We start from the raw sequence: 14,910 nt of genomic DNA, 5'->3' as shown, positions 1-14,910 counted from the left end.
AACATTAACAATGCACATACAGTATATACATAATTTGAACATTCTGTGCATGGGCATAAATTCACTAATTTAGGGCATCTGGCGTAAAACATGTGCCAAGCCAAATATGCACAATATCACGGATGGTCCGCTTTGGCGACCCTTAAAAGCAACATAAAAGCAAAGAATAAGACATAAATAAATAAAACAACTACATAGTCAAGACACAAAACAGGAGGGTTCATAATCATCAATTACATACTATATAGGCTCATTGTTTCATGTGAGGGTGCATTATATACTTGTGCTATACACAAATATACATGTGAGGGTACATATGCGCCATTAAGCACTCTTTTTAAATGAGAATGTTAAACGAAGAGCATATTGCAACTGTTTTGGTTGCTTTCCTGTTTTTGGATTTTGACATGACATCTATACCCATTTTCACCCCTTCTCAAACACTAAACAGAGAGGCTGAGAGGATTATTGACGCTCCCCTACCCACCCTGGTAGAACTGTACACTTCCAGAGTGACCAAAAGGACTGGTAAAATCACTCTGGACCCCACTCATCAAGCCCATTACCTTTTTGAACTGTTGCCTTCTGGCTGGCGCTACAGAGCTCCGAGCACCAGAACCGTCAGGCACAGGAACAGTATTTCCCTCAGGCTATCCACCTCATGAACTGTTAAATCTGCCCCAAATACATTCCTTTGGTCAATATACAACCATGTGCAATATTCAATCAATCCATTCCTACTTATATCCATTGTAATGACCATCCTTAAACAAATTGTCCATTTGGTCACTTCTTGGGTCTGCTGAGTGATTTAGACATTGTCCACAAGGTTAACGTTGAATTCCATGTTTTTTATTAATTTCTTGAAGTTATGAATAAAATTGAAAGAAAAATGCAATGTTTGCCAAACAACTACAACAAATTAAATAAAAGTCCAGCACACAAACAAAGGTGACGGTCATACAAGTGAACAATACTCCATAACGTTTCACTGTAGCTCGACCTCTTTTTATGTCTATAGGCCCAAAATAATGCACGCCCACATTGGTGAAAGAGGGTAAATCAGCAACAATCATTCCTGTGGTAAATTGGCCATCTTCTGCAGTCCTATTGAAGGTCTAAAGACTGTGTGCTCCCAGCAGGCCCCCTCTCAACAAGCAACACCTGGGATTAGAAGGCATCACCTCACCTGCAGAGGGCGCACAACTATAGAAATACAAGTCACAATACGTGACTTAAAATATGTTTAAATGTATATGTTTGTATGTATGTATGTATATATGGTTGCTTTCTCTTTGCACTGGAATGCATGACAAATATCCTTGTGTGCGAAAGAATACTTGGCAATAAAGCTCATTATGAGTCTGATTAACAAATAAAATTAAATACAAACATTATTGGCTAGACAAAAGTGTGTATTTTTATTGCCAAAACATTTGACAATGTTAACAATGTGTGTTGTGAGTGCAAAATAAGTCATGTAAAAACATCAGAAGAGCAAATGGAGAAAATAAATATAATAATAATAATAATAAAATAATATAAAAATAATAAATTGTAAGAAGTTTAAATTAAGTTAGAGTAAACTAAGTGCATTAATTTTATTAATTTTATTTAATTTCATGTAATTTAATTTCATTTAGAAAGTGAACAAGTTTAAAGGAATAAATTAAGGAAATACAACACGAATGAATTAGTGCCTCTTGGGTGCAGTTCCCTTTCATCCGCCAGGGGTCGCTGTTTAGCATATATTGTTTTCACTTGAGTGTTACTTTTTTCCAGTATGTGTTTTCACAGATCAACCGCACAACGCTCGCCGATCTCATGCTCGCGTGTCCTCTCCGGACTCATATCGGTGTGTTATGATTTTAAAGAGTCTCTGGGGTGGAAATAAACCTCTCTGGATGAGTTTGAGGAAGAGGAGATCTACTGAATGAAGAGGCGGAGCCGTGAAACCTCAAACACACACACACCGGAGACAAACGACCGACATTTATTAACTTAATAAAGATGTGACGCTTCGTTCAAAACAGCATACACACATCAAGGTAAGTTGACTGTGTTTTCATTTCACTTATTTGAGTTGAATTCAGCTCGTTGACGGCGATTTGAAACTTTCTGGTTGGTTGGAAGTGAAAAGGCTTTTGTTTCAAAGACTCAAACGGCATTTCTGATCTAAACACTTTAATAGAATTGAAAAAAATGAAATAAAATAACGGTTTTGCTGTAAAGGATCTCGAAGTATCATTAATGAACGACAACAGGTCCAATCGCAGCGAAAATATTGCGATAATTCGGACTTCCCGGATTTCGCTTTTGTTCAATGATTCAGTGACACAGCTACAGTGTTTCTGTACATCATACACTATTTCCGCCTTTCGCTGTTTGTTTTTTATTTAATGTTACATTAGACTTTGCTTTTTGTTACTGATGTGTGGTCAGTACACAATCTGTGCTCCATGAATTAATTAAATGGACCTTGTTGGGATCTTATACAGGTTGAGAAACCTCCTACTTGTTGCATTGCCCTAGTGGAAAAACCAGCTTAAGCTAGTAGCTGTGTTTTGAAACATGGTAGCTGGTCCAAGTTGGTCATGAGCTGGCCATAATCTGGTCGAGCAGCTACCATCTTCCAAAAACCAGCTTGACCTGTTTGGGCTGGTATGACCAGCTCCAAGCTCACTGCCAGCTTGGACAAGCTAATGACTAGCTTGGACAAGCTAATGACTAGCTTGGACCAGCTCATGGCCAGCTTGGACCAGCTCATGGCAAGTTAATGGCCAGCTTGGACCAGCTCATGGCCAGCTTGGACCAGCTCATGGCCAGCTTGGACCAGCTCATGGCCAGCTTGGACAAGCTCATGGCCAGCTTGGGCCAGCTCATGGCCAGATTGGACCAGCTCTCACCAGCTTTCACCAGCTCATGGCCAGCTCATGGCCAGCTTGGACCAGCTCATGGCCAGATTGGACCAGCTCATGGCCAGATTGGACCAGCTCATGGCAAGCTCATGGCCAGATTGGACCAGCTCATGGCAAGCTCATGGCCAGCTTGGACCATCTCATGGCAAGCTCATGGCCAGCTTGGACCATCTCATGGCAAGCTCATGGCCAGCTTGGACCAGCTCATGACCAGATTGGACCAGCTCATGGCCAGCTTGGACCATCTCATGGCAAGCTCATGGCCAGCTTGGACCAGCTCATGACCAATTTGGACCATCACATGACCAGCTCATGACCAGCTCATGGCCAGCTTGGACAAGCTCATGACCGATTTGGACCATCACATGACCAGCTCAGGACCAGCTTGGGCAAGCTGATGACCAGCTTAAATCAGCTACCAACTTAAGCTGGTTTTTCCACCAGCTTTATAATTTGTATAATGTTTCACATTGATATTTATGTTGCCGATTGTAGCATGAAAAAATACTTCTCTGCTTAGAGAACCTTGACGGAAATGGAGATATCTAGATGTTATCCACATGTAATGTCAACATGAAGAAATCAGAAGGGACTCCAAGTACTTTCTTAAAAAGCAATTCTGGTTTTAATTGGCATAATATATCAGTGTACGTTATTTCAAAGACAAATATATTTTTTCGTAATCTTGCAACACATTCTCATAGCTTGTTCCGCATCTGAAATAATTTTTTTCTTCCATTGAATATCCCGTTGTACTCTGAAATATGTCACATTACGGAAGCAAAATAGGTTGTGAACTCCATTTCGTGTTGACTTTAGTGATGTGCACTTTTTGAAACATAAATGAACAGTTCAAGAGAGGGGAGGGCCTCATTGGGGAAACTCTTGAGTGACTAGGCGTCTAACAGGAAGTATGACACAGTCATAGGAAGTTTGGGTTGCCAGGAGTGTTTTCTAGACAGTTGGGTTTTCCACGCCCTCTTGCACCCATCCTTTTCAAGCTCTATTTTAGAAAGAGATCTTGTGAAGTTGAGAGCACTGTCCACAAAGCCTTTTTGTTGGTGGTTGTTACTTCTGAAAGGCACCATATATGTGTGTGTGGTTATGTGTGCTGTTGAAAGGGAGCCACCGAAGAAGAGACCTTGAAGCATGATTGAATATATATCTCGATACATATATATATATACATATACACACTGGCTGCAAAGAAGCTTCCTTCCTCGCAAATCTGCAAGATTTGCAGATGCAGATGGAATGCTTCTCCATTTAGTGAAACATCCACTATGGTACGGTCAGTCATGTGCTTTTCTGTGGTAAAGACCTTTAATATAAAAGTGCCCCAAAGTGGACTGACAGAAATGCATCATGGGTGTGCCATGTTTTGGGGTTGGGAAAGGTAAAAGAAACATACAATCCGGCATCAAGCAACCAACCAAACTTTGTGGTGCGGATTCTAGATGATGCACGCGTGGGGTAGAAGAGGACAGAAATAGTTAAAGCGGCTCTCTAGCATTAAGTGAAGAGGGCTTTGGAGGTATTCGCCAGTCTTGAGGGTAGATTCTGAGCTTCCAATGTGGGCACTCAATCCAAGTTTATAATTAACAGTAATTATAGAGCACATGAAAAAAATTGTCTGGCCATTCAGAGATGGTCTGATGCTGGTTTCCATTAACCCCTTTTTAAACAAGGCTAAACAACGTTGCCATGAATTTGCATTTATTTTTTGGCATTTTGATGATTAAATGAATCGTTCACCCAAAAATAACATCTGTTATTGTTTCTTTTTTAATTCCGTGGAACATAAAAGTCCAAAAGTTGTTACCAAGCTTTTGGCGTATGACATATGAGTTCAAAGTGACCATACGTTGTCTACATGCCTTGCTAAACTGTGCTAGATATAAATAAAGTTTTCAGAAGTCATGCAAATCTTCAGCTCCACCAAAGTTTGTGTCCACATTAATAACAAAACGCACTTCAACGTCATTAACGGTAAACAGGCATTGGCTCTCGCATGTGTAGAAACCGATTGCAATGCACCAATTTTGAATTCTGGTGCACAAATGCGGGCTAGTCGCTAACTTTGGTGAAAATGATCTGTAAATAATGACTTGTATGTAGTTTTTGGTCACACAAAGATATCGTATGATTTCAGGACGGACTACTTTTATGGTTGTTTTCGGCCAGGTAGATTAATCTGCTGATATATCACCATTTTATCGTCATGGGACGATAACCATGTTTGCTTGGCTGATTAACACAAGTGTTAGCTTTCCCTTGTGTCCGTTTCAAAACCTACCAATGGATTTTAAGTACTGCATAAAATAAGTGTGCGTTGCTATTTCTGATTTGCTGTTTGTATTATGCATGTTGGCCATTGGCCATCTTGCTGTCTAGATAGCAGTATCTGCACTGGACATTGAAAAACCCATTGGCCTATCCGTTGACCTCTATGTCATTTTTGGAGCTGGACCGCCATGGTCACTATGAACTGTCCTTACCTGGAATAGAGTTGGGATAAGATTCCTTATAAGTCTCCTGTTGTGTTCCATAGAATAATAGCAGCATGTGGGTTTGGAATGGCAAAATTAGAGCAAATGATTACGAAATGTTCATTTGTGTTTGAACTATCCTTTTAAGCTGCACCATTCAGCTGAAGTTGTTTTAGTGTAGAGTATTTATTGACTGATCTTTGGGAGAGCATTAGTGTATGTGCTCGTACTGTGCAAGAGACAAATGGTAGTCTCCATTTGAGCTACTGTTTTGAGTAAAGAACAAAGAGGAGCAGAGGTCAACGGGTCGATAATGGCCTGGTTTTAATGTCCACCCACTCAGCGTTGGGCTGCCCATTGATCTCATACAGGAAGTGCCCTGTCTGGAGTGGATGGAATGGTTTTGCCAGGGACTTCATAAAAGAGCGCTTATTATCTGTAGCTGCTAACTTATGCATAGCTGTAAACTTTCTGAATTGCTCAGTGTTGACCTTTGCTTGATTATCGACGCTGTTTGTTTAGTTGAGTGGCATACATTACTCCATTTTCCTCTTCATTTAATGTAAATACTTTAGCACAAGAAATGGCGATTTTGAATAATTTACACCAGTTTCTCAAAAAATGCCCAGGGTAAATGGAGTGAGACTACCAAAGTTTTTACATTTTAGCATTGTAAGCATTTCTTTCTTGAGCTTTGTGCAGTCAAACTAAATATCACCCAGAACAACCGTGATAGTGTTTTTCTGGCGTTTTCTCTGCCGAACGGCACACAGGCAAAAGTAAGTCATTGTAGGTGAGGCTTCCTGGTGACGTGACATTCCTTTTGGATATGCCAGCTAATCCCAGTGCTCGTGTAATGACTGAGAGCGCACAACCAACAGAAACATTGACTGGAAAGCACTTAAGGAACAAAACTCAGTCTAATGGCTGGAGTCGTAATATCAGGAGATTTAGGAGTAGCTGTAAACATCTTCAAGATGTTTTGAGGTGGATGATATAAAGCAGTTTTGGCCTCTGTTTGACAACTTTTTAACAACTTATTGCCGTTCTAGACAAATAGTGCATTGAGCCTAGGGTATATTCAGAAATACGTTATACAAGGGTATTTACCTTTTATACTAGGGTATTCACATTTTACATTTTCTGCGTCCGTTTCACTTTGGCTTTCGTAAACCAAAGTGTACTTTTCGCTTAAAAGCATAGTTCACCAAAAAAATGTAATTCTCATAATTTATTCACACTCATGCCATCCCAGGACTTTTTCATCTGCTTGACACAAGTTAAGATTTTTAGTAGAATGTATCAGCTCTATTGGTCCATACAATGCAAGTGAATGGGTCCTAAAAATGTTAAGCTCCAAAAATCACTTAAAGGCAGCATAAAAGTAATCCATAAGACTCCAGTGGTTCAATCAATATCTTCAGAAGCGATATGATCACTTTCACATTCTTGTGTTTTTGATGATTCACATTCTTCAAGCATACCGCCCCCCTACTGTGCAGTGAGAAGAGTTTTAAGCAACAAAAAAAAGTTGTATCGATTACTTTTATGATTCCTTTGTGGTTTTTGGAGCGTCAATGTTGGCGCTAATTCATTTGCATTGTACGGACCTACAGAGCTGAAATATTCTTCTAAAACATATCATTTGTATTCTGCTGAAGAAAGTAAGTCATACACATCTGGGATGGCATGAGGGTGAGCAAATGATGAATTTTCATTTTTCGGTGAGCTATCTTAAGGGTTTGTTTGGTCCGTTTAGGCCCCTGCTGGTATGCCATAATTGGGCTACAGCAAATTTGTGCAAAAAGTATCTTTCTCCACCAATGGCTATTCAAAAACAGCCATTTTTAGATTTTTGAAGCCTCCTCTTACAAGAGAGTAATTGACTATTTTTCTCTTTATGCTGCTTTTGTCGTCACAGTTCAGGATAGTCACAAATCAAGGGTTTGGGTCTGTGGGGTTTTAGTAAACATGTTCCATCAGTAAATTATGGTAGAATCTTCATTTTTGATCAAACTGTTGCTTTAAGTTCCTCTTCATGGTTTTGTTCATGCGATATATCTTCTGCTTAGGAATTTAATGCAATCTTTGGATCATAATTGGCAATTCCCCTTGGACACTAGTGACCTTTAGGATTGGAAATTTAATCGGAATCCTGTTTGACAAATGCGGTTTCATATGGCTAGACTGTATATGTTCCTGCTCGCCACTAACCAACTGCACATTTTTCACTTTGAATTGTATACTGAGATTTTGGAACAGGAATGTTGAGGCTCCTGTTTTTTTTTTCAGGCATATCTAAGAGACTGTTTGCATGCAAATGGCCAGGAGTGTGCGGATGCAAATGCGGCGTCCATCTTGCAGTGATTTTGAAAAAATTCAAAACAGCCCTGTGATAAGAGCGGGTTACATTTACAGCTTCACTGTGCAACGGGATCTTTGTAGTTTTTTAACAAACTGGTTGTGGAAACTACTGACTGTTTTATTGAGCTCAATGCAAGCTGCTGCTGAATTGCTTGACTTACTGCCGTCTCTTCCAAAGGGCGCTGTATGAACTCCCTTTTATGAAACTGACGCTTAATAACTTCCTGGTCTTCTGAAGTCCAGAATGAACAGTGGCTTGGCTATATTTAGCTTTCAGACCTTCATTTCTCTGTAGATTATCTTGTAGATGTATGCATTCTTCAATGTTTGTTATTAATGTCAAAGTATTCTTTGGTTTTCTGTGTCCCGCTACCCCTTGCAAACAGTGCGTGTGATGCAAACATGTGCCTAGTTTTTCTTACTTTAAGTGCATTCAACATAAACATTTGATCAATGCACGTGTTCCAGGGGAGTTGAACCTATGGTCGTGGCATTGCTAGCGTTGCAGTTAATCCACAGGAACATTATTCCATTATTCCAAATGTACTTAAAGCACTCCAAACTAAACAGTGTTCAGCTTAAGCCTTACGCCAGAAAGAAAAATCTGGTCTTTAGGGAACCCCATCTGCAGTGCAAAGGTTTGTCTTTCCCTGCCCACGCATCTGCTAAAGGACTTGCTTCCTTAATCAAGGTTATCTTTAAACAAAAGCTCTATTTTTGTTTTAGCCACACATTCCACTTCAACTATCTTTTCATTCAGAACGTCAGCTACATCTGTTCTCCAGAAAAAACCTGTGAGTGATTTTTTTTCCTACCCTCCCCCAGGAGCTCGGCCAACTGCTTGTATACTTGTATCTCTATCTGGAGGAAGTGTTGAAGGATTCCTCAGTCTTTTTACAGTGAAATTCAATGAGCTGATTGCCCTCTGGCAAATCAGAAATCACTGGGGAGAGTTCACTCCCATTACCCCCAGAGAAAACTAGGATGCCAGAAGCGTTTTTGTTTTCATGCCAGTTGTCGTTGAGGTCCTTTGAGAAAACTGTAGCAAGACACAATCCTAGTGGGTTTGTCAAAAGAAGCAACCGCTTTGGAGATGGGTTTTATGGTGGGGTTTTTTCTCTTTTCTAAACCTCTTCCAAAGACTTGTTCTGAAACCTGATGCGTCCATCAGAGACTAACTGAAAACTCTGAGAACAAACTGAAACTTGACTGTTTCCTTTGACTTTGTTGCAAGATTTCTTTCTTTGTCTTTGAGGGGAGCTAGCCTGGCAGGTTTTTTCCAGAACAGCTCGTAATTGAACATAATGATGATGCTGTCTCTGTGGTTGTAGACTTCATGCATGCCTTGGAATTTTATTGATTCTGGTTATGGTCAACAGCCAAGTTCAGAGGATGGCCTAGTTTCTCCCTTTGGAGAAAACCAGAATGGAAAAGTTTAAACACATGCACTCAACAGTTTACAGCAAATTTGGCTAATTTGTTGGCATTTATAATGTGAGGTGAAACAACTAGGGGTGGATGATATACCGTTTAATACGACATACCATTAGTATTGAGTAAACCGGTACAATCACGGCCCCTAACAACATCCTCTACAGTTCTAGCAATAAATGCATTTAGAGTAAATATGCGTTATTAATACAAATTGTAAACCCTTTCTTATATGCTGAAAGTAGAACTTTCCTGACCCCTGACTTATTAAAAAAAAAAAAAAAAAGATCTTTTGTTTTGATTATTGGTCTCCTTTATCTTATGTATACATTTTGGTCCGTTTATACATATTTTCTTTTCTTCCTTCAGCTGTACTTGTATTTTTGACGCCGTGATTGTATTCATACATGGTTTGATCTTGGTCATGGTTGGAAAAAAATGCACAGTTGTAGCACCATTTGAGGACTTTTCGGATGGTCCTACCCACCATAGGCACATTTTCCAACTCCAATGTTAAATTAGTGTTCTGGAGCGATTTCACCATGATGCCATCTGACCATCTTAAACACGGGACAAATCGTGTCCCAAATTGTTTAGATACGGGACGCATAATTGTATCGTTAAATACTGGGCGATCCTGTATTTTACAGGACTGGTGGCATCCCTAATTGCGATATATTTTGTATATAGTTATTGACCAAAAATGTCAAGAATATATAATATCATTTTAGAAAAATTTAAGAAAAAAACCTGTCAGTGTAATGGGAGCCAGCTGGTAGATAGCTGTGCAGTGTGTAAACCTCACTTTCCTGACCACAATAGGTGACCTAGCGACTGACGCTAGAGGCTGTAGCCTTTAACCTCCTTGTTAGAGCACCTAACTCCCACGCCGGTTCGAGTCCCGTTCGGAGTGGGGCAATTAGGACCGGTTACATCAACAGTATAAAAACAATCAGTTTTAAAAGAGAGATGCTGTGAAACTGTTCCATAATGATGATTTGAGGAAGTCAGCTGCTAAGATTCTGCCGAACATCTCCTTTTGGGTTCTACGGAAGAAATAAAGTCATACGGGCTTGGAACAACATAAAGACAAGTACATTATGGCACAGTTTTCATTTCTATTTGAAGTGAATATCTTTAAGAAACAGGAACAAAGTACGATGTGCAAACCGAGTGCATGTTAAACCACTGTGTTTGCAAAGTTTTCTAGTTCCCTTGATTCCTCTGTATTTTACACAGAATGACTGTAAAACCATGTGACCAGTTTAGCTTGCAATGCAAGTATACTGCTGCTGTGCTGATATTGACACTTATAATGTAGCAGCTGTGGTTTTGTTTACTGTATATATTTATAGACACTTTCTGTATATTACTAGCCATTATAAGGGGGCAGATCCACGGCAGCACACTGACTCTGTGACCACAGTTTCCTGCACAACTTTTTTGCCCCACAGATTAAATTTCCACTCGTGATCATAGTTTATTACGGGGACATGCTTTAGACCGATTAAATAAACGAGCGGTTTAGTCTGAATCAGACGCCACAGATAATACGTTCAGATTCTGCTTGCATGGAGAATAAGGGATAGGACAATAGTTTCATCCAATAAGTTCCAGTACTTGCACATTTACTATGTTTGTAAGCACGCTCTGCAGGGGTTCAGATGATTGATTTATTTAACTGAGACGAATGAGCCTTGCAGGGACTTAATTTGTTCTGAAACAAATTTCACATGTAGTATTAATGGTACACAATCAATGTACACTAATGGGGCTTTTCCACTGCACAGTACAACTCGACTCTGCTCGCTTTTTGGGGGTTTTACACTGTGGTTAGTACCTGGTACTTTTTTATTTAGTACCACCTTGGTCGTGGTTCCAAGCAAGCCAAGCCGATACTAAATGTGACATCAAAACCCTGCGAGAGAATCGTCACTACCAGCGACACTGGTTTTGCGACACGGGACATCAACCCGCTAGTTTTAAAGTTAGCAACAGCGATAACTGTATCATTTGTTCACATGACTTTCGGACTGTAGAAAGAAATGGCTGTGCGCAAAACCACGTCATGGTCAATAAACGAGGTGCGTTTCTCTCGTTGGCGACGAACAAAACAACGTAATATGAAAAACTCTTTCAGGAAGTGTCTCAGCTATTGGTCGCACACGGCTACCACCTACCAACAGTTTAGGGAAAAGTTAAAAAAAAAAACTTAGGTGACTACAGAACCATCAAGAAAATGTGGAAGTGGTTCGACCAAATGGACGCTATCTAAACTGGCATCCAATGGTAGGGAGAGTGCCCTGGACGATGGAGAATGGTACGTTTTGTTACGTTAACTAATACTCTTGAAAGCTAAACTTTATTTAGTTGAGCAGCTGGAAGCTTCTAAAACAACCAGGCCAATTTAACTGTTACACTTGTGTTAAATCACCATGCAACAACTGTTTTATGCAGCACAATGAGCTAGTAGCTAACAGCTAGCGGTCGTGTTATTGTTTATTGTTGCGTTTAAGATGATGTCACGGCAGTAGAGGCAGCGCAGCTATGACGATCAGTCCATAATTCCACCCACATTGAGGCGGCAATAAACTGTAGTGGAAAAGCAAGCTCAGAAAAGTAAAGCGAGTAGAGTCGAATCAAACCGTAACGTGCAGGTGAAAAGTGCCATAGGGGTGCCTGTAAATGATAAATTTGCCAAAAACAGCCAAGTAGTTTTCTCTTGACATTTGAGCATTGATGTAATTATTGCATCTTATTTTATAATGAATAATACCATGTTGGTTTGCAGCAACTTATTGATAAAATCAATAATTTAAATGGGCTAGAGATTTTAGGCCACCAAGCAAGTTGCTGTGGTGAGGTGTCTAGGGCATTTGAAGCAGCTTCTGAATGTAATCATATAGGAAATGCAACATTTTCTAAAGGCAATTCTTTTGAAAAGTGTAAAGATTTGTCACCGTACTTGTGTTTATTAATGCTGTTGAGAGATATTTTGCAGCTTATTTGACTGATTTTCATATCTGTAAATATGAAAGTATTTATTTATATTTAAATCTTTAAGTCAAACAAGTGATTGCTTGATTCATTGAAGAAATAATTGACAATTGATTATCAAAATAGTATGTTATTAGTAGGGTAATTTCCTTACAATTGGCTCTGGTTTTCACAAACGTTCCTGCACTGGTTATAAATAATCACAGTATTATTATATCATGAGCTAGACTTCAATATATCATATCGCCAGTTCCCTGCTGAGTCCTCCTTATTGTCAGAGTAGTTGTTAGACTGTGACGCTAATTCCATGCTAACTTTTTTCCAGGTGCTAGATGGTGGTTGTGAAGGCTCTACGTAATGCTGAACGGACTCGTCCTGGGTCAGAATGAGTGTCAAAGATGGCGATGGGACAAAAAGCCAATATGGAAAGGCCTACGAACTTCAAATATACCCACGGCTCTCTCTGGAGACGGCATCATGTTGCACACTCTTAGTCAGCAAGGAGGCTACCTCCGCAAATGTCATCCAGGATGCATCAGCAACCCTCGGACTGGACACCAGCAAGTGCTACGTCCTGGCTGAGGTGAAGGAGTGTGGCGGGGAGGAGTGGGTCCTGGAATCTACCGAACTTCCTGTGCAACGGGTCCTACTTTGGCCACGGAAAGCTCAAGAACAGCATTCTCGGAATGAAGGATTTTACTTTCTCTTGCAGGAATGCAATCGTGATGGTTCCATCCATTACGTGCACCTGCCTGCCGTGGCGAATGAACAGGATTCCAAGCAACTGGTTGCCCGCGGTTTCCTCCCTCCGCGGCAGGAGGATTTTGAAGACCTCTGCAATCTTCCGGTCCTTGACGAGGACAGCATCTTGGCGAACCTTCGCAATCGCTTTCAAAAGAAGAAGATCTACACTTATGCTGGAAGTATTCTTGTTGCAATCAACCCGTTTAAGTTCTTGCCCATTTATAACCCGAAATATGTAAAAATGTATGAGAACCACCAGTTGGGCAAGATTGAGCCCCACATTTTTGCCATTGCGGATGTAACTTACTATGCCATGCTGCGTAAACACGTCAACCAGTGTATCGTTATTTCTGGAGAAAGTGGATCGGGCAAAACGCAAAGCACTAACTTTCTTATTCACTGTTTGACGGCTCTGAGCCAAAAGGGCTACGCCAGCGGCGTGGAAAGAACCATCTTAGGTGCTGGACCAGTTCTGGAGGTAAGATAATTAACACCTTGATGTAAACTGGTTTAGGCTGCAATGTAAAGAATTCAGGATCAATGTACATAGATTTGTTAGAGAACTTATTGGCACAAGGGATATTCAAAGAGGTTTCTAACTGTGACTGAAAGAGTTAAACTTCTCAGACAATAAATGTTTTTAAACCTTTGACATGTTGTTTATAATAGTTTGTTTCAGTGTTTCAATTAAAAGGGTAAATGAAAAGTCAGTTGATGCATTTGCATTTTGCAGTTGTTGTGACAACATCAAGGGCGTTTAAACCCTAAATGTATGCAGGGTGTTTACATGGAGTATTTTTAAAGTATAGAGCATAAATGCATGAATTTCTCACATAACATTAAACCCTTGCTGGAGACTTCTACAGAATAGCTCTATGGTTGGAATTGTAGGTTCTGGAAATTCACTCTACTTTGAACAATGCCTCGAAATGACCATAATCATAACTTGCCCACAGGTCTCACAGTCTTCACTGTAAACTGTAGCTTTGTAGATGAGATATTTACAGAGCGCTTTCCCTCAAGACTGTGCTTGACACGCAAGACCACAACATGCTTTACTTTCATAGCGCATGTTGCAATACCAAGTACGTCTGCATCTAGAGGGTCAAAGGGTTACAGTTAGGATGGGAGTTGGAGCAAAGGGGTGTGTTTAGGATGGGAGCTGGGGTGAAGGGGTAGGGTTGGGGTGAAGGGATACATTTAGGATGGGAGTTAGGTCAAAATGTTACAGTTCGGATGGAAGTTGAGGCAAAGGGGTGTGGTTAGGATGGGGGCTGGGGTGAAGGGTTAGGATGGAATTTTGGGGTGAAGGTGTAAGTTTGGGATGGAATTTTGGGGTGAAGGTTAGGGTTAGGATAGAAAGTTAGGGTGAAGTGAAATGTTTAGAATGGGAGTTAGGTCAAAATGTTACAGTTCGGATGGAAGTTGGGGCAAAGGGGTGTGGTTAGGATGGGGGCTGGGGTGAAGGGGTAGGGTTAGGATGGAATGTTAGGGTGAAGGGGTAAGTTTAGGATGGGATTTGGGGTGAAGGTTAGGGTCAAGATAGAAATTTAGGGTGAAGGGATGCATTTAGGATGGTAGTTAGGTCAAAATGTTACAGTTCAGATGGAAGTTGGGGCAAAGGGGTATGTTTAAGATTGGGAGTTGGGCTATTGGGAGAGTTTGCTCTTTGTAGTTAGACCAGATCTATTAATCAACTTAACAGAGATTGGAATTTTGTTTAGGCCTTCATCTTATTTGCTATCATTAAATTGCATTATGTATATATCGGTCATTTGCCACCCTGCACTTTGGATATCGGCATCTAATACTAGAAATGTGACTTTTTGGTTGGTCCTGTGACAATGTGCGATGCACAAAATACTGTGTATTATGAAGATAGAATGAAAATTCCTTGACTTTTTCAATCATGTTCTGTCTGTTTTAGAAATAATTCATTTCTTTTTCTCCAAGCCTGCAGTCTTGGT

The 14,910-nt window shown here is 40.3% G+C and overlaps 1 protein-coding gene across 10 annotated transcripts in view; it reads left to right on the top strand.

Moving 5' to 3' along the window:
* Positions 1-1,818: 1,818 nt before the first annotated feature.
* The window catches only part of LOC127639891 (unconventional myosin-IXb), a 45,914-nt gene continuing 32,822 nt past the window's right edge, over positions 1,819-14,910 (top strand). For all 10 annotated transcript variants that reach the window (XM_052122198.1, XM_052122195.1, XM_052122204.1 and 7 more), the window contains exons 1-2: positions 1,819-2,048; positions 12,525-13,421. In XM_052122198.1, the coding sequence (XP_051978158.1) occupies positions 12,585-13,421 (837 nt within the window). In that variant the 5' untranslated portion in view covers positions 1,819-2,048; positions 12,525-12,584. The remainder of the gene's footprint in view (positions 2,049-12,524; positions 13,422-14,910) is intronic.

Source organism: Xyrauchen texanus, chromosome 48 (assembly GCF_025860055.1).
Source record: "Xyrauchen texanus isolate HMW12.3.18 chromosome 48, RBS_HiC_50CHRs, whole genome shotgun sequence".
NCBI classification, from domain to species: domain Eukaryota; kingdom Metazoa; phylum Chordata; class Actinopteri; order Cypriniformes; family Catostomidae; genus Xyrauchen; species Xyrauchen texanus.
Note: the sequence above shows the minus strand (reverse complement) of the source record. Positions and strands in the feature narration are given on the sequence as shown.